General features: G+C 38.4%; 1 protein-coding gene across 21 annotated transcripts in view; it reads left to right on the forward strand.

The window, feature by feature from the left end:
* Positions 1 to 20,688, forward strand: part of LOC138763606 (single-stranded DNA-binding protein 3) — a 189,855-nt gene that overhangs the window by 64,199 nt on the left and 104,968 nt on the right. For 7 of the 21 annotated variants that reach the window (XM_069938035.1, XM_069938036.1, XM_069938038.1 and 4 more), the window contains exon 5: positions 966 to 1,076. The exons of 12 other annotated variants lie outside the window; for them this stretch is intronic. In XM_069938035.1, the coding sequence (XP_069794136.1) occupies positions 966 to 1,076 (111 nt within the window). Of the gene's footprint in view, positions 1 to 559; positions 658 to 965; positions 1,077 to 20,688 lie in introns of those variants that run through there. 2 more of the 21 variants (XM_069938048.1, XM_069938054.1) reach the window with 2 other exon arrangements.

The raw sequence follows: 20,688 nt of genomic DNA on the forward strand, positions 1-20,688 counted from the left end.
TAGCCTTGACTGACAAGCTCAAGACAAAAATATGACCAAAATTTTGTTGGAATTTTAAGCCAATATCTGCTTGGATTGTGCTTACTGCTTTTTCAGGTACAATAGTGATTTAAACAATTGATGTTGGGGATTTTTATTGGGTAGTTGAGAGGACTACAATGATCCTTGGTCCCCCAGACCTTGAGTGGGCTGGAGGGAGATAATATTCTCACTTCCAGTCAAATGGCGTATGTGCGTTTGGGCAAAACGTGTGATATATGTTAGAATAACTTGCAAATTGACTAATTATTTTAATTTTAATCTTTTAAATTTCGAGATGAAGCATGATAACAGGCCCTTCCAGCACAATGCTTATCATTTAGGAGGGTGGGAGGAAATCAGAGCATCTAGAAGAAATCCATTCAGACGCAGGGAGTATGTACGAACTCCTGAGTACTTTGCAAAATAATGACTAACCATAGTCTAGCATCATCTCGAATTGCAGATATAAAAACACATGATGAAACTGTTAAGCAGGTTGGGCAATATCCGTGGAGATATCAAGTTAATTTTTTTTGCTGGAAATCAGTAAGCCATCTAGCAAAGTAAGGATTTTTTAAAAAGTTGCCAGGAGGAATGGAGAATGTCTGTGGTAGGGTGGAGACCCAAGTTGTCCAGGTAACGTACATACTTTTCATTTTGGCAGATGGTGAGATCAAAGCATTTGAACTGGTGGGGAGGAGGAGTGAGGGGCGGGGGTGGAAAGGAACACATTTGCTGTAAATCTGAAATAAGTGAATCCTGGAACTGCCAGGGCAGTTTGGGAAGAGAGTGAAAAGGAGAACAAAACAAAGTTAATTTTACATTTCTCATGGGGAATTTGTAAGAAAATTAGCAGGAAACAAAAAAGATAAGACACTTTGCCAAAGTTGGTTTGGTTTACTTTGTTCTCCCTCTCTTCCCTTTCTTTGTTTATTTTCCTCCAGCTCATCACGACCTTCCATCTCCATTCCCTCTCCCTGCTTGCTGTTATGCGCTCCCTCTCTTATCCACCTATTATCTCCTGCCTTTGGGACCGAGCTCCTCCCCATACAACTGTGAGTACCTGCTGACATTTTCCCATCCCTTGATGAAGGGCTCAGTCCTGAAAAGTTGGTTATGTATCTTTATCTTTGCTACATAAAGTACACTGTTTGACCTGCTGAGTTTCTCCGGCATTGTGTTTTTACTTGGTTTGGTGGAAGCATGATCATGTTGGAGTTCTTTGAAGAAGTAGCACATTCTGTGGCTAAAGGGAGATCAGTGGATATTGTATATCTGGATTTTTAGAAGGCTTTAGGTAAGATGCCACATCAACACTAGAAGATTGGCTAATGACGATAGATAATAGGCATAAATAGATATTTCTAATTTTGCAAATTGTTACAAGAGGCATGCTGAAGAGTTTGGTATGCGACGACTTCTTACCTCAAATTTTACAAATGACTTGGTTGACTGCAGTAATGGATATTAATCAAATTTCTTGATGACATCAAAGTAGATCAGAACTAGTTGTGAAAAGGAGAGACTGGGAAAGGATTTGGGGGCATTAAGTGCGTGAGCAAAGATCTAATGAATGGATTGTAGAATGAAAAAATGTGGAATTGTTCTGTTTGCAGGATACACAAGAAAAGTATTCTCTAAAGGGCAAGAGACTGTAAAGCTCAAAGTTGCTGAGAGATTGAAGTGTCTGAGCACAGTTTGCACAAAGCTGGTTTGGAATACTGCAAGTACAGTAAAACCCCTAGTATCTGGAATTCAAGCAACTGGCCCAAAGCTGGATGGAAAATAAATACTAAAAAAGGTTTTAAAAAAAAAACACTCATGTTTAAAATTGTAAATGTTTCTCTGAAGTAATACATAAACCTTTGAATTTGGGAGCAAATATTTAGCCAACGAGTGCCTTGGTTGTGCTTTGGTTATAGCAGCTGTTTGAATAAAGTTGTATGAAACAGCACTGGCGTCCCCAAGAAGATGCTGGTTGATACCGCCTGCTGTTGGTGACGCTTAGTGTTTCCTTATCCCTGCTCAGTAAGAGCCTCCCTGTTCAGAGGCTTTATCTATAAACTTAGGGGAGGGGAGGTTAATTATCTATAATATTATTGTTCGTCTTTTGGGCGGCTCCATGGAGGGGGAGGAACCTGCAGATGCAGCAACAGTTTAATGTTTTTAAAGAATGTGACTGAAAATAAAGTAAAATGATTTAAGGTTTATATATTCATGCAAGTGAAGTTTGTTCAGTGTAAGTGCAGAATAGTATTTTTGTCCTTTAAACTATTTATTGTTAATGTAAGTGTATTAGTTTAGCATTGTAAGAGCAAGTCTCAAGCAACCAGAAAATAAACATCCAGCATCAACCGATCCCCATGGATACCGGATACCAGGGGTTTTACTGTAATTAGAAAAGCTAACAGAATGTTATCATTTATCGCGAGAGGAATTGAATGCCATATTTGTGAGTTTCTGCTTCATTTATATAGGGAGCATTTGGTGAGACCATATCTGCAGGCCTATGTAGATTGTTGCTCTCTTCTTTAAGGAGAAATATTGTGTTAGAAGCTTTTGGAAGAATATTTACCAGACTAATATCTGGAATGGTCAGATTATCTTGTCAGGTTAGGCTTGCATGTGTTCGAGTTCAAAATGGGGAAGGAAGGGCATGAAATTGCTGTCAAAATCTTATTAAATGGCTGCTCAACAAGTAGTGACCTGCATGTTTACGGATGAATGATCCTGCAGTGCAACTGGCCATTTCGAAACCAAATGGGAAGATTGGTTATGTGAAATTATGTATTCTAGAAGGACTGCAATGTGCCTAAATGGGGAGTTAGGTTCCAAGGCTTGTACTTGGAAAGAATTTCACTAGAGTAGTGCTGGAAGCCAGTGACAGATCAGAATAAAATAGAATCAAAGTTAGAGGAATCTGAAAGCGAAGGGCTGCCATTGTGTGCTGAAGTTCATTATCATCCAACTGTATAAGTGCAACCTGACAAAATAGCATTCTCCAATCCTTGGCACAAAAAGATGCCAACGCACAACCTGACATAACATGCATACAGATAAACTATGCAGATGTACATAAAAATAAGTCATGGAGGGTTTGTATGATCAGTCTATTCAGCCATTCAGCAGGCTCACTGCCAGTGGGATGAAGCTGTTTCTCAGCTTGGTGGTTCTGGCTCTGATACTCCTGTATCTCTTCCCTGTCTGGAGTAACTGAAAGAAGCTGTTTGCAAGGTGGTAGGGATCCTCAATGATTTTGTGAAGGCTCTTCAAACAATGATTCGGTAAATCACCGTTTGATTTGAGGGGTGGTGGTGGGTGGAGAGAAGAGAGACCCCAGTAAACCTCTCCGTCGCTCTCATGTCCTGTGGATCGACCTCTGATCCAGTAATGCAGCCGGCCAGGATGCTCTTGATATAGATCCTAGAAAAAGTTGACAGGATGGTGGCTAGTACCTTGCCCACCTCAGCTTTCTAAGGAAATCCTGTCACTGTTGTGCCTCCCTGACAAGTGAGGAGATGTTGTGATCCAGGATGGGTCACTTCTTTAGTGGACTCTGAGATCTTGGTTCCCTCTTCTCTTTCCTCTACTGAGTTATTAATGTGTAGTAGAGGGTGTTAGGTCTGCTTTGTTCATGAATGAGTGAGACAAACACCAGGCTGAGTCGAAATCAGGGTTCTTTGTTCTTTATTACCGGATTGTAACACTTGCGACTAAACATGTTAGTCGGAGAATGCATTCTGCCGTTATCAGCAAAATGGTGATTTTTTATACCCTTGGATATGTGCTTAGAACATCATCATATCATTACTTGTCCAATGACTAAAACTGTTGCTATCCTTTCCCTGCTAGCTTCCTGCCTCTCAATCCATCAATGTCTCTCTTATCTTGTAAGTACAAGGATGCATTCACATCTTGTTACTGCCCCGTACATTCCCATCTCATGATGTTTTACCTAACAGGAGTACAAGGACACCTCCCCTTCTTGTTACAGCCTTGTACAGGGTAACTCCCTACACATTCCCATCTCATGATGTTTTACCTTACAAGGGTGGTCATTTATGGTCCTCCTGAAGTCCACAATCATCTCCTTTGTCTTGTCCACATTGAGACTTGGTTTGTTATTCTCAAGATTTTCCACCTCTTCCCTTTCGGAGTAAAGTGACTGTCTAATCTGTATTTGATTTCTACACTTAAGTGGGGACTACACTGCTCTTCAATACAATGCACAAATTTGGAAGAAATGAAAATGAATTGCCACTTCACCTGGAAGAACTGTTGAGACCCTGAATGGTGAGAAAGGAAGATGCATTATATCTCCTGTGGTTAACTGAGAATGTACTATCTGAAGGAGTGTGGCCAGTTGCAGTCACAGAGATAATGAGGGAATTGTGAAGAGAAAGGTATCTTTAGAATGTAATATCTGGTGATGGATGTACATTATTGAATGCGGAGCTGTCCCTGTAAAGGCATTGCGCTAACCACTGTGCCAACTATGTTGAATCATTTTTCTGGCTGGGAGGAAAGGGGCTGAGAGCAGAAGTCGGTGAAAGAGTTGAAGGCCAAGCCATCAATGGCAGTGAGGAAGCCATGATTCAGGAAAGGCAGATGCATCGTAAAGGTAGTTGTTGGAAAGTTTTGTTGTCAGAGCAGATGGAATGGAGAAACTGAGGAAATGTAAAGAAATCCATGTAAGAAATTGGGAAGGAAGAAATGTTAATAAGATGATCTGGCATGTTTCGCCTAATGTGTGCGATGGGACTAGAGAAGTCAAGAAAGTGAATGCAAGAGTTAGATACTGGCCATGTGAAAGTTAACATAATGGGTATTGGTGGAAAAGGAAATGAAAATATTCATTTATGTGCAAGTGTATGAAGTGATGCAGATATAGTTGGTCTATGGGCAACTCAAGCTTGAAGAACAGCACCTTGTCTTGTATTTGGGAATATTGCAATCTTTTGGATTCCACTGAATTCTACATGAGATGCAAAAGACTGTAGAAGCTGGAATCTGGAGCAGAAAACAAACTTCTGGGGAAATTCATTGGGTTGAATGGAATCTGAGGAGCAATAAATGGGATCTGATCTTGAAAGGGATGACCATTTCTTTGTCTTCAAGGGTGCTGGCTGACCTTCAGTAGTCCCTTTCACACTTGCAAGTGATCCCAGGAATTTACAGTCAATTGGCCTTTAAAGTGTCTGGTGTGGAAGCAAAATCAACACAACGCAGGCATCAGATGACGTCACATCACACCGGGTGGGAATTGATGGCCTCGACCCCTAGTACAATCCCTGGCATCTGCAGATGCCGGCATTGCAATCAGACAAGTGTAGAATGGGCAATTGCATTGTGGAATAGAAATGACCCAATTTTATGTGTGCAGGAACATGAAGGAAGAAAAGATTAAAATGAAGATTTAAACTTTGCCGTTGGAAAGTTGAAGCAGAAGAGGATATAAATAGCAATTGCAGACAACTTTTAAACACTGTGGTAAAGTTTATAGCACTATTGCACACAATTTATAAAGACTGTGGGGAACAAAGCTACCAACTTTCCCACACTTTATAAATTGTGCGCTAAAGTGCTACCAACTTATCCACACTGTTTAAAAATTGTCTGCTATTGCTACTTATTGCTAGCACTTTTACACGGTCCTTTAAAAAGGTTTATATAGGTTGGCACAACAACAGGGGCCGAAGGGCCCCTACATAAAGCTTAATTATGTTATATTAGGCATGATTAATTTTGTTCAAATACAAGATCATAATACATTGATCAGGATTTAGGGCAGGTCCACCATTGCTTGATGCATCAGGACACCACTGGTAGAAGGTAGAACAGTCTTAACCCCAGGGATGGTTCCTTGCAAGTGTGAAAGCATTCAGTGTCCCAGTTAGGAGTGGTCAAGTGTGAACACCAAAAGCGCCATTCCTAACCGGGACACTGACTAGCCGATTTATTGGGATGTAAGTGTAAAAGGGGCGAGTTTCTCTGACCAGGTAACTTGATATGTGTTTGTATCAGTCATCGATCTGTGATACTAGCTCGGCTTGTTTTGCTTTGCATTTTACTGAACCTGCCTGGCATGTTCTGTTCTGGATTTCACAACTCCTACATTGTTCTGTTTATATTCTTGCTCTCCAGCTGTTACCATTAACTCATAAGGTGCTTGCAGCTCATCCCTTGGTACCCTGGTTTTCTCCCATCAAAGATGTCCCCTCCCACCAGCTTAGGGAACTTAAGTTTCCTTTCTGGTTATGGACAAAACTTTTTTTTGACCCTGAAATGCCAAAATATTTTTCCTTGCCATGAATATGGCCTGCTTGCTAGGTATTTGTGTCAGCATTTTCTGTTTCTATTTTACACTTGCAACATCTACAGTTTAAAAAAAATTTTTCATTAAGGATGTAGTGGGTTGAAGTTGAGGCTTCTAGGGTCATTGATTTGCAATATTAACCCTGTTTTCCCTCAGTTTCTGCTGCCTAATTTTAGTTTATTTTTCAGCATTCTCTCTTGTTTCAGATTTGCAACCCAACTTTTGTTCTACACATCACAGTTTCCACATGTTCTTTTCTCCCATTAATTCCATTATGGTAAGCAGGTTGACAATATCTGCACACTACCACAGACCTGGTCCACTCTTCAGCATCCTCATTCCTTTCAACTTGGTGCTCATCTGGTCTCCCTCTACTTTAGAAATCAAAGGCAGATTACTCAGAACACTTCTGTTCTGTCCACAAGTGTGACTCTTGACTTTCAGTTGCCCATTAATAATTCCTCTTCACCCCTCCTCTGCATCTTAAAACTTAATTTTCTCACTTTTTCAATTTCTGATGGAGCATAATTTAAAAAAATGGAACACTTTCATTCTCCACTGGTATCTGATCTTCTGAGTGTTCCCAACGCTCATATTTTTGCTTTTACTTTGCTTCAGCTCAAGAACTGGAAAACCAGGCCAAAGTTGCAGGAAAAGGAGGGGGGTGGGGGGAAAGTAGTGGTGGCAGAGAGAAAGAGAAAACAAATGCCATAGGTCAGGGGTGTCAAACTCAAATTCACGGAGGGCCAAAATTAAAAACTTGGACTAAGTCGAGGGCCAAACTAAATATTTATTGAAAATTTTCAACAACATCTGCATGTTTTCTCTTCTTTCAACATATGTAATGTTAAACTTTTTCTTATTAAAATAAAAGTTTAATAATAGTTTTGGATAAACTCTTTCCAGAAGCATTAACAAATGAGAAATAAAATATTCAATAAATAATATTTCTCTATAGAGGATTTGTCAAATGTTGCTAGTGTGCTGTCGAATAGTAAAATCTGAGGGCTATTGAGAATGTGGGAGAATAACATGATTCCTGAAACAATCAAATGGGTGACTGATTGTGGGCATGAACTCTAGCAGGGTTATTTGCCATGCCCTTTTTCCATTGGTACAGATATCCTTTGATTTACACACTTTTCAAGTTTTATGCCTAATGAGCTTGTATCCATGTGCAGGATCATTTTTAACCAGGAATATATTTATCACTGTGACATGAAACTATTGGAAGATCGTTTTATCCTGAGATTAAAGTTCATAATCCTTACTCAGGCCTGTGTGCGGGAGGGCGGGGTTTGCGGGCGATCGGGTTGGACAACGACAGTACGGGGGCATCGGCTCTCGCTGCAGGGTGGCATCTCGGCAGATCAGCGGCCCCGTCACCGTGAGTCACAGGTCAGCTTGCAGCAGGGAGGGGGAGTGGGCAACGGTCCTGGCGAGGTCAGGCCCGAGGCCTCCGGTTCCGGGCGCTGGGAAGCGGCCTTGGCTTCCCCTGACACCGGCCAGGCCCCAAAACCAGAGTCCTCGGTGAGACCCTGCAACATAAACAGAGGAGGTGGGGGCGATTAGCGGGCTGACGCCAATGCATTCTGGGATTTGTTGTATTACTGTGCATGCACTATACTGGCGCGGCGGCCAGCGGGCCACCTCTAATACATTTTTTAAATGATCTTGCGGGCCAAATATTATATCGGGCCAGAGTTTGACATGTGTGCCCTATGCCATCGGAACTCTGTAATTAGTAAGGGATTGCTTAAGGTGGGAAGTGAGTGGGAAGGAAAGGGTGAGAATCACTGCTCTAGACCCAATTGTTACTGAAATATTTTGCTTGAGAAAAATTGTCATTGGCCCATTTCCTTTAGAGTTCTGAAACTGTGCACAAGACAAGTCAATGAGGGATGATTAAAGCAGTGGTCTTCAAACTTTTTCTTCCAACCCACAGACCACCTTAAGCAATCCCTTACTAATCACAGAGCACCAATGGCACAGGGACGCGAGTGGAAAGAAAAAGGTTGAGAACTGTTGTATTGTGGTAACTCCACATTTGATTAGGTTAATTGTTAGGCAAGTGGTCAGAGAAGGACTCTTCCCCCCCCCCCCCCACACCACCCCAAGAAAGGGTTAAATCACAGGAACAAAATAAGCTTCCGTCTCACTGCTCCCAATCTTACACACAGTCCTGATGTGGAATGTGGGGTTGCAGCTCCACGTTCACCCGAGTTCAGGTGCTGTCTGTGTGGAGTTTGTACGCTCTCCCTTTGTCTTGGACCAACAGGTCGGTCGCCTGACGAAGGCACCCGAACCCCCTGTTGAAACACCGGCGTCCAGGGCGGTGGAGGAATTGGCTGAGAAGAGTGCGTTGCTCCCACCCCCCTCCCATGGTTGGAGAGGGATTAAACTGCGATCTCACGGCACCGGGTTCGTCTCCAACAAAAGGAGCGGGAGGTAGGGTCCGCCGCGCACGGAGCGAGGGGGAAGGCATCGCCAACAAGACGTTCGGTCTGGCATCGCCGCTGAAGCGCAGACCCAGTGAGGATGGTCCCCAACTCCAGCTGCATCTGTGTGTCCGGGAGCCGGGCGGGCTGAGTGCGGCGCTCCAATCCCCGGGATTCGGGACTCTGAGATCCCTCCACACCTCCGGCGTCTTCATTTTCACCTTCAGTGTGCATGCGCTATACTGGCACGGCGGCCAGTGGGCCAACTCTAATATATATTTAATATGATCTTGCGGGCCAAATATAATTATATCGCGGGCCAAATTTGGCCCGCAGGCCAGAGTTTGACATGTGTGCCATAGGTGATGACCAAAACAAAAATATGATAAAGTTAAAAGGGGAATTTAGTGATCCTGTTAGAGAAGATTGCAGCCTCTTCAAGTTGAGCCTTCCTGATGGGGAAGTGGCCTTTGGATAAACAAGGAGGAAGTCCAAATTGAAAATAAATGCTCAGTATGTGAGGGAGCAATTGTGAAGAGAAGCTCATGTCAGGTAAACATGCAACTTCCAGAGATGGCTGAGACAAGCACAAGAAAGAATAACCTGAAGGCCCTCGAGGAAAGAGACAAGAATTGCTCTAAATGGAGTTGATTTGATCAAATAGCGTCTTGTCTATAAGAGTTTATGTTTATAGACAATGGGGAAGAGCGGGAGATGGGAGTGGCCTCACAGAAACCAGAGTAGTTGATGTTGATACCATCCAGTTGGAGAGTGCCCAGATGGAATATTAGATGTTGTTCATCCAATTTACAGGTGGCTTTGGTTTGGCAGGGCATGAGGCCAAGGGCAGACATGTCAGCATGGGTGTGGGGCACGGAATTGAAATGGTTGGCCACTGGGAGATCCCCGCAAATGCTGCAGACAGATCAAAGATGCTCAAGGAAACTATCTCCCACTCACTCTCCTGTTGTCCATCCCTCTGTTTCCATTCCTCCAGTTCTCTGCTCTTTCCCCCTCCATTCAGAGCCATTCCCTCCCTCTCACTTCTCAGCTGTTTTTACTCTAATGGCCTCTCATCCATGTCCACTATTGATCTCTTGCCTGTGCTCCTCCCTCTGACCCTCCTCCCACCATTTTATTCAGGCATCTGCTTGTTTTTGCTCATCCCTTGATGAAGGGCTCAGGCTCCAAATATTGGTTGTGCATCTTTATCTTTGCTACATAAAGAACGCTGCATGACTTGCTGAGTTTCTCCAGCATTTTTGTGTAAACTACAATCAAAGCATCTGCAGATTATCTAGTTTAATTCTTGTCTATAACATTTTGTGTTCTGCAATCCTGACTGCCCTAATCACGCTGCATTAAATATGTTTTGTGTTTCATTTTGACCAATTTTGTGCCTTGGGTAATATTTTGGTAAGAATTTTTTAAAATTGTTTTCATTAGCCCCTTTTACGATTAGCATCCCACTAAACCGGCCATTCAGTGCCTCAGAAGAGTAGTGGCATTTTTGTTCACACTTGACCACTCTTAACTGGGACACTGAGCACTTTCAAACTTGCAAGGAACCATCCCTGGGGTTAAGACCGATTCATGTATGATGTCTTATATTTGAACAAAATTAATCATGCCTAATTATAATGTAATTAAGCTTTATGTACAGCACAGTATGAGCCCTTCAGCCTGTGTTGATGATGTGCCAACTTTTATAAGGGACAGCAAGAAAGCGCTAGCAATAAATAGCAAATGGTGGACAATTTTTAAACAGTGTGGGAAAGTTGGTAGTGCTATCGCCCATAATATATAAATACCATGGGGTGAAAGCGATGGCGGACCTGCCCTCCCAGAATTCCATGCAGCAGAGAAAGAACCATATGTATGAAGCACTCATGGAGGGGTTTCTCTGCCACACGGAATTCTGGGAAGTCGGGTCCACCATTGCTTTTCCCATGGTCTTTATAAATTGTGTGCTAGAGCGCTACCAGCTTTCCCACGTGACTTTCTCATGGCAAAGTTTATACCTTCATTTGAATCTTTTCTTCCTTCATTCACTCAAAAACGTGGGTAATTTCTATCCAAGAATGCAATTGTCAGTTCTACACTTGCCTGATTGCAATGCCAGTGTCTGCAGATGCCGGGGATTGAGGCAGTCTATCCCTGGCGTGTGTTGAGGCGATCTCATACCAGCAGTTGAGAAAATTTTCCTTTCATACTAGACCCTTTTTAGGCTGATTGGCTGTTAATTCGTGGGACCACTTGCAAGTTGAGAGACCCTGGTGTGTGTTTGGCTCTGGAGAGCTGAGACTTGGAACAAAAGAGGGTTTTATGATTTTTATGTTTCAAGTTTTCAAATTTTGCTCAGACTGTTTTAGGAGAATCACATTAAAGTACTGATTGTATTATTTTACAGTAGTCTGGTTACTATAATGGGCAAGTACATCTTTCAGATGTTTGGCACAACCTGTGCTATTTGGATTTGTTTGCAATTAAGATATCCTTCCTTCATTTGAGTGTAATCTGTGCTGCAATGCAGAAACACTCACACCTGGCCTCAGCTATTTAGTGCAGATAAATGACACCAGTTTCTATTTGGGTTTTTTTTCCAGTGCATTGTGAGATATTTGCAGTGTGATTTGTGAGATGCCCTGCAAAATATTTATGGTTATGAATTAAAGTCGTATTCTTTGTGCTGAAGCCCTTTCCTGCAAGGGAGTGAGCTTGATAGAGGGCAATAAATGAAAAGGAACTCTGGTTCAAGAGGAAACTTTTGAATTTACATAATGGTATGAAACAGGTGAGAATCGAATAAAGAATTTTATACAAAAGAATCTCTTACTAATTCAGTTACTGGCAATCACTGGTCGAAAGGGGAAAAAGTTCTAGGGCAAGTCCAGAAGATTAGAGGGTGCAGAATGTTCATAATTTTATTTGGAGAGAAGATTTGAAAATGTTATTTTGAAATTGACAGTGGTACGACATTTAGTAGAATGTTCTGAGTAGAATGTTTGGCCTAGGTGAGATCTGATTGATGTCTGTTGGATAAGCTAATGCAGTATGCCAGATAAAGCACTGCAAAAATCAGGTATTAAGTTATGAATTATTGACATAGGATTAAAAGGATGAATAGGTACTTGCATTCTTTAAGATAAAGTGACTATTTAATAAATGCAGTGAAAATTTTTTGTCTGAGTTGAGCATTTTTCCAATGTTTATGGGTGTAGTTGAGGTCAATTTTTTTTTTGAGATGCACTGCTTGAATGAACCAAATTTAAACTTGAATTTTTAATTGCAGGTTTACAATGACTAAAATGTTGGCCTGCCAAAATGCTTTTTTGCATGTTTAAAGATTGCCCCTTTTCTTGAAAGTGCATGCCTCTGAAGTGAAAGAAGCACGTCTGTGAGACGCACAAGAGTTGAAGAAACTCAGCTGGTCTTGCAGCATCCATCGGAGGCAAAGGTATATAAATCAATGTTTCAGGTCCAAACTTCATCAGGGTGTCTCTGAAGCTTGACAAAGAGTAAGATGCTGGAGGGACTCGGCAGGCCAGGCAGCATCTATGGAAAAATGGACAGTTGACATTTTGGGTTGAGACAATTTGTTCTTTTGATGATCAATTTTAATTTATAAATGATAGCTTGATTGACAGATGGCCAATTACATGTCAGTTTTAAATAGTTATTCAGGCCAGTCCACTGTGCCTTTGTGCTAAATTTAGTGTTTAATGGAACTTGATATTTAAGTTTAGTGCAGTGAGAAGACTTCTGTGGGTAGACTAAGTTGTCTCTCGCATTCATACAGCCACATAAAAAGCACAATTACAATGTAATTAAGATGACAATGTAAAAGTAGATCACTTAACACCAAGGGCATCATGTTAGTACTGTTATGGGGTTTATTCAGGAACCTGATGGCTGGAGTCAAAAAAAACTTCTGTCTCTTAACCTCTTAAGCTTTCTACCAATGGGAGGAAGGAAAGGAGAGTGTGTCTAAGGTGGGATGAGGCCATCAATATGTTAATTGCCTTTCCAAGGTGGTGGGACATATAGATGAAGCCCATGGAGGAGAGAGAAGTGTATGTGTCATGCTTTGGGATTCAGATCTTAAGCAGAGCAGCTTCCATATCATGCCCCCCCTCCCCCCCCCCCACCACGGGTCTCCTCCCATACCAGACTATACAGAATCCTTAGTAATGATTTTTGTACTAATGTTAATTGTAAATCATAATTCCCATATTACTGAATGTAATGGCAATAGTAGCAAAATTAAAATTGCACCTCTAATTTGTAATATCATCTTTCTACATTGAATTACAACATTATTAAAACATTATTTGTAACTGAATGGAAGGCTTTTTTGATTTTTATTTTTTCCTTTAATCACTACTTCATTCTCAAAAAAGTTATGATACATGTTCACAAATACTAATTACCACAATATTGTAGCTAAAACACCAGAAAATTTGATAAAAGCAGAGACTTTTAAAACACCAGCAGCAATGAAAACAACAGCGTGTGCTTGTCGTGCATGCAGACAAAACCATGTGATTCAAAGCATCATTATAATTGGGTAATAATGACAGCTCTGACCAGAGCATATTAGAAGGTTCAAAAAGTATATTAGCATAGAGTTTTAGTCTTCTAGGTATATTGATATGTGTAAGCTGAGCTCATGAAAAATGTTTTTGTTATGACTAACTACAAGGATATGTTTATTTAAAAAAAAATTCTGCTGAAACACTGAACAAAAATTTTACAGACAATCATTTTGGTGTCTCCCAGTGTGGTCCTCACACCCCTCCCCCCCTCCTCCCCAGTGATGCCAATGCATATAGAAGTTGTTGACAGACAAGATGGACATTCTGAACTTAGTATTCAGAAGAAGTAGTTGTGCTGGTGTGCTTTGTTGACTGTTGTGCCAATGTTTTTGTCCCAAGTCAGTTCATTGAAGATATTTATTTTTAAGAACTTACTGCAATATAACATACAATAGCATCAGAACTTCTATTTGCCTCTTGCTACTTGTTGTAAAGGCACAGCATTCACTGGAGGCTTATGAACTTGCAGCATTTCACTCTGGCTTTAATTATCATTATGATATCATCAGTATCTCTAAGGACATGGTCTTGGGGAAATTGAAGGGATTGAAGGCCGATAAATCCCAAGGGCCTGATAATCTACATCCTAGGGTACTTAAAGAAGTGGACATTCAGATAGCAGATGCTTTAAAAATTATTTTCCCAAACTCGATAGAGTCAGGATCAGTACCCATGGATTGGAGGGTAGCTAATGTTACCCCACTATTTAAAAAGGGGGGTAGAGAAAAAGTGGGGAATTATAGGCTGGTGAGCCTTACATCAGTAGTGGGCAAAATGATGGAATCCATTATTAAGGATGTAATAGCGGAGCATATGACTAGCAGAGAAGGGATTGGACAGAGTCAACATGGATTTACAAAAGGTAAATCATGCTTTTTTTTTGAAGACTTTATTTAAAACTTTACAACATGAATACAATAAAGAATTACATTTAAAGAAAAATAGAAAAAAAAATTAAAAAAGGTATGATTACGATATTACATCAGAAAACTACACAAAATAACCCCCCCCCCCGATAATTGTAACACAATATTAATAGTCTAACTTAAAATTAGTCCAACCCTCCCCCCTCCCCCAAATAAAGAGTGAAGAGTTAATAAAATTGACAATATTATATATGGAAAAAAAATACCCACTTACAAAAAAAAGAGATAAAACTTAACCTAAAAAAAAATTCTAACAAAAAAAAATTGTTAATACTAAAATATCACACTTAAACATATATTTAAATCAAACTAAAATGCATATAATTAGCAAACGGAGTCCACTTTAACTTATAAAAAGACATCTTATCCTGAATTGAAAAAGATATCCTTTCCATAGTCAAATTTCATTTCCAAATACCACTTATCTAAAGTTAGTATATTTCTATCTTTCCAAGTAAGTGCTATACATTTCTTAGCCACAACTAAAGCTAAATAAATAAATGAAATCTGATAATCCTCTAAACCTAAATCGATTAATGATTGAATGTTCCCTAATAAAAATATATCGGGATCTAATACAAGATGGATATTATATAAACTGTAAAAACAGATTGAATACCTTTCCAAAACTGTTGCAATCGATCACAAAGCCAAACAGTATGGAAAAAAGTATTGACCATCTGATCACATCGAAAACAAGAATCCAACTTACTAAAACCAAATTTTTTAAATTTCTCCAGCGTTAAATATAGCTGATGAATAAAATTATAATTAATCATTGCTAGTCTAGCATTAATTAATTTCCGAATACTATTCTGACAAATTTCCATCCAAGCTTCTTCAGCTATTTTATGTCCTAAATCTTTTTCCCATTTTAACTTATCTTTATCCCAGTCTTTTTTACTATCAATTTCTTGTAAAATACAATACAAATCAGATATATATCGCTTTTTTGGTATTGAAAGTACATATTCTTCAAAACTAGATTCAGGCAATAAAATCATATGTCGACCACATAACTGTTTTACAAAAGATCTTAATTGATAATATACAAATATAGAATTTGCACTAATACCATATTTCCTTTGTAATTCATCAAAGGAACAAAAACAACCCTCAGAAAAACAATCAGATAAATTTTTTATTCCCTTCTTTTCCCATTGTTTCAAATTGGCATTGGAGACCGTAAAAGAAACAAGTTGATTATTATATAATGGCAATCTTCCAGAATATATATTTTAAAGTCCCAATTTTTAAAGTTTACTTGTCCATAAATTCAATAAATGTTTCAATATTGGCACATCATAAGTTCGTAATAAATTTTTATTCCATCAAAACAAAAACTCATGAGGAAATTTTTCTAAAATAACTGCCATTTCTATCTTTACCCAACTAGGTGGGTCGTCCATATTCATTAATGCACTAAGAAATATGAATTGAGCTGCTTCATAATAATGCTGAAAATTCAGTAATCTTAAACCTCCAAATTGAAAATCCCACATCAATTTTCTCATTGCTACTCTCGGAAATTTTCCCTTCCATGAGAATTCTCTAATCGCTTTATATAAATCCTTAAAAAAACTTTTTTAAAAAAAATAAGGAATTGATTGAAACAAATATTGTATTCTAGGAAAAATATTCATTTTTATGGTATTAATCCTCCCTAGTAAACCCAAAGGTAGATCCCTCCACCTAATCAAATCTCATTTAATCCTTTTTATTAAAGGAAAATAATTAATTGAATATTGAAATTCCGTATTAACATTAATTCCTAAATAGTTAATTTGTGTAGTCCACAAATTAGTCACACTTAAACATATATTTAAATCAAACTTAAATGCGTATAATTAGCAAACACAGTCCACTTTAACTTATAAAAAGACATCATATCCTGAATTGAAAAAGATATCCTTTCCATAGTCAAACAAAATTTCATTTCCAAATACCACTTATCTAAAGTTAGTATATTTCTATCTTTCCAAGTAAGTGCTATACATTTGTAAATATTTGTAATATTTGTAATATTTTTATATACTGAATAATCACCTTTACAAATTGGCAAAATTTCACTTTTAGCCCAATTTACTTTGTAACCAGATAATTGGCCATAAATTTCTAAACATTCTTGAATTGCAGGTAAAGAAATATCCAGATCCATCAAATATAATAAAACATCATCAGCAAATAAATTAATCTTATATTCCTCATTCAGAACTCTCATACCTTTAACATTTTCATTTTGACGTATTAATTGTGCTAAAGGTTCAATAACTATAGCAAATAAAGCAGGTGACAATGGACATCCTTGTCTAGTAGATCTTGTCAAACTAAAAGATTCTGAAATTTGGCCATTAACAGCAATTCTAGCCTTCGGGCTAGAATATAAAGCCTTTATCAACCCAATAAATGAAGAACCAAAACAAAATTTCTCAAGTACTTTGAACAGAAACTTCCATTCCACTCTATCAAAAGCCTTTTCTGCATCCAATGAAACCACTATTGGATAATTCAACTGAAATTTAGATTTATTTATCAAGGTTATTAACCGTAAAATATTATCTGACGCATACCTGTTTTTTATAAATCCTGTTTGATCACCATGTATAGACTACTATTTGAATGGCAATAGATTGAGAGATGGGGAAGTGCAGAGAGACCTAGGGGTTCTTGTGCACCAGTCACTGAAGGCGAGCATGCAGGTACAGCAGGCGGTTAAAAAGGCAAATGGTATGTTGGCCTTCATTTCAAGAGGATTTGAATATAGGAATAAGGATACCTTACTGCAGTTGTACAGAGCCTTGGTGAGACCACACCTGGAGTATTGTGTGCAGTTTTGGTCACCTTATCTGAGGAAGGATGTTCTTGCAATGGAGGGAGTGCAAAGGGGATTCACCAGGCTGATACCTGGAATGGCAGGAATAACTTGTGAGGAAAGATTGCGCAAATTGGGATTATACTCGCTGGAGTTTAGAAGATTGAGAGGGGATCTCATAGAGACGTATAAAATTCTGGCAGGACTGGACAGAATGGATGCGGAAGGGATGTTTCCGATGGTGGGGGAGTCCAGAACCCGGGGCCATGGTTCGAGGATAATAGGCAAACCATTTAGGACCAAGATGAGGAGGAATTTATTTACCCAGAGGGTGGTGAATCTGTGGAATTCATTGCCACAGAGAGCAGTAGAAGCAGGTTCATTGAATATATTTAAGAGGGAATTAGATATATTTCTTCAGTATAAGGGAATTAGGGGTTACGGAGAGAAGGTGGGGACGGGGTACTGAACTTTAAGATCAGCCATGATCTCATTGAATGGCGGAGCAGGCTCGAAGGGCTGAATGACCTACTCCTGCTCCTGTCTTCTATGTTTCATCATTGCATTTTAGTGAGAAGGGAACAAGTGAGCAAATATGTGTGCTGTATATTTGTCTTGGATGTGCTGGATGATCCTATTAGATTTTCAAGTATTTAGTTAAATTTCTTCTAAGTTTTTAAGATGTGCAGTCTCATCCAAATCTAGTTTAACATTTTATTTGTAATGTTTGAAATAACCGAAGCATTTCTCTGCAAAAACCTGACTGTGCGCATAAAAGGTTGAGCCTATTTTGTCAGGTTTTGCTATTGACATCTGTACAGCACCATGTTTCACTCTTGTGACTTTGAGATATTGCTGTCCAGTTCTTTGATTTTGTTTGTAAATATTTATACAAAATTCAACATCTTATAATAAATATGAATGAGAAACCATTTGACCCATTAATCGAGAAACACACCCACTCTCTTTCAGTTTTCTCTTGGGCAGTTTACTTCAACTTGATTTTTATCAAGTGTATGCTTCAAATTTGTTAAGTTTGTTTGGAAGTCATAGCCATTATAGAATAGAATCCTAAAATTGCTACATGGCAGTAGGTGACAATTCAGCCCATCAATTCATTGCCTGCTGCAAGTAGTACAGTATTTCTTTCATTTCATTTCCACTGCTTGCTCTCTCTCTCTCTCTCTCTCTCCAAAGCCGTGTGTGTGTGTATGTATGTATGTATGTGTGTATATATATATATATATATATATATATATATATATATATATTTATTATGTGTGTCCAATTCTCTTTTTAAGATGCTGTTCAAGTCTTTTCTCATGACTTTCACAGGTCATGAATTGCAGCTTGACTACAATCAGAATTTTTTTAAAAATGCATCCTTTGCCCAAATTTGAATAATCTCCTAGAGAAAGGGCCTCACTCTTAAAAAAATGTTCACAATCCTATACACCTCTATCTAACCTTTCAACTTTGTGCTTCAATGAAAGCAACATCAGCTTTTCCAATCTCGTATAATAGTTACATTTCCTATCCTTGGAACCATTTTAGTAAATCTTATTTGCACCCACTGGAATTCTTGCATGATTCTTAAAGTGTAGCAACCAGAATTGGATGCAATGTATGGTTGAACATAGCTTCCAAGCATTTAGATATAGCCGACCAGATTTAAGGATATGTATACATGCATCCCTACCTACTGATAGAATTTGCCATTCATTATTTTTTGTTAAAAGTGATCACTTTTACTTTTCTATTAAATATCATCTGCCACTTGTCTCCCTTTTCTGCCAGATTTTAACTCTTTATTTGCCTACTTCCAAGTGCTTTAATGTTGCCATTGTTGAAACTATGCACTGTACATCATGCCGGAGACATAAAAATATTTCAAAGAAGCAAGAGTCTCAGTGGAGACCCCTAGGAGCATCTTTACCATCCTGCAGTCTAAAAAACAAACTGTTTAACACTACTCTGCATTTTTCCTTTTAAATTAAGTTCATATCAATAATATTTGAGGTCCATTTGTTGGAACAGTATTTGCCATACTTTTCAGGTAAGATTTGTTTTGTAGGAAGTTTCATGGAAAATCCATACAGTCTTTATATGCAAAGGCATATAATATTCATACTTGCAATATAATTCAGGTTGTTCTTGAATTGCCACACCCTCTATTTGGCAGTTTCTTCAGGACTACCTCCCTCTATTTTATGGGCTGCAACATGATCCAGTAAGTGTTAAACCCCCCCCCCCCCCCCCATACCTTAATCTTGAATCTTTTAATTCGTACATTAAAATTTTTCGAAAACCAACAATAAAAATATGTAAGCAGTATTCAGATAAATTTACCTAGATTGAGAATGGAAGAACAAACAGAATTGAGCACTCATTTTACATAGCTAGAAGTGAAGGAGGCAATGAGTTTATTACAAAGTATAAAATCTGTGGGAGAAAATGGTTTTCTGCCTGAATTTTATAAAGAATTTAAGATTTATTGATTTATATTTTTATGGAAATGTTAGATCAAGCATCAGTAACTCGTATTCTCCCATAATCATTTTCAACAGCATTATTCACTGTGATATTAAAAAAAGACCCTTTAAAACCTTCATCTTATAGACATTTCATTATTAAATACAGATTAAAAGATTGTTGCCAAAATAATGGTGAATAGGTGAGTAAATTACCTAAACTAATAAATATTTTCCAGACAGGCTTTGTTAAATAGAGACATCAGCAGACAATGTAGCTAGATTAATTAGTATTATACATTTAGCACAAAAAATAAAAGATTTAAGTGTTGCATTGGCTTTAGATGCAGAAAAAGCATTTGACAGATTGGAGTAGGACTCCAATAAAGGTGTTGGATAAATTTGGGCTTGGTAAAACTTTTATAAATTGGATTAAGGCATTATATAATGATCACAGAGCTAAAGTAGTAAATAATGGACAAATGACTGCTACATTCCAACTGATGAGATCAAGTAGACAAGGATGTCCCTTATCTCCAGCTTTGTTTTACTAGCTATAAAACCACTAGCAGAGGCAATTAGGATTGATTTGGAAATTAAGGGATTTAAGGTTGGTCAAGAAGAGCATAAAATAAGTTTATTTGCAGATGATCTAAAATAGCTGACAGAATCTGAGACTTACTTGTGGAAATAACATTTTAATTTGGAAGAATATAGTAAGATTTTGGCTTATAAAATAAATTGGGACAAAAGTAAAATTATACCCCATACAGAAGGAGATTATAGATATTGTCAAAGAAATACTCAATTTAAGTGGCCTAAAGATGGGATTAAATATTTAGGGATTCCTGGAGATAATAATAAAAATAATTATATAATTATTTGCCATACTCAAAAAGGTTGAAGAAGATTTAAAAAAAAAATGGATGACTTTACCTGTAATGTTAGTAGGAAGGGTTAACTGTATTAAAATGAATATATTCCCTAGAGTACAATATCTTTTCCAAATTTTACCTATAATTATTACCACAAGTCTTTTCAGGAATAAAATAAATGTGTAAGGACATTTTTTTGGGAAGGTAAAATGTCAAGAGTTTCTAGAGAAAGAT

Source organism: Narcine bancroftii, chromosome 5, assembly GCF_036971445.1.
Source record: "Narcine bancroftii isolate sNarBan1 chromosome 5, sNarBan1.hap1, whole genome shotgun sequence".
Lineage (NCBI taxonomy): Eukaryota > Metazoa > Chordata > Chondrichthyes > Torpediniformes > Narcinidae > Narcine > Narcine bancroftii.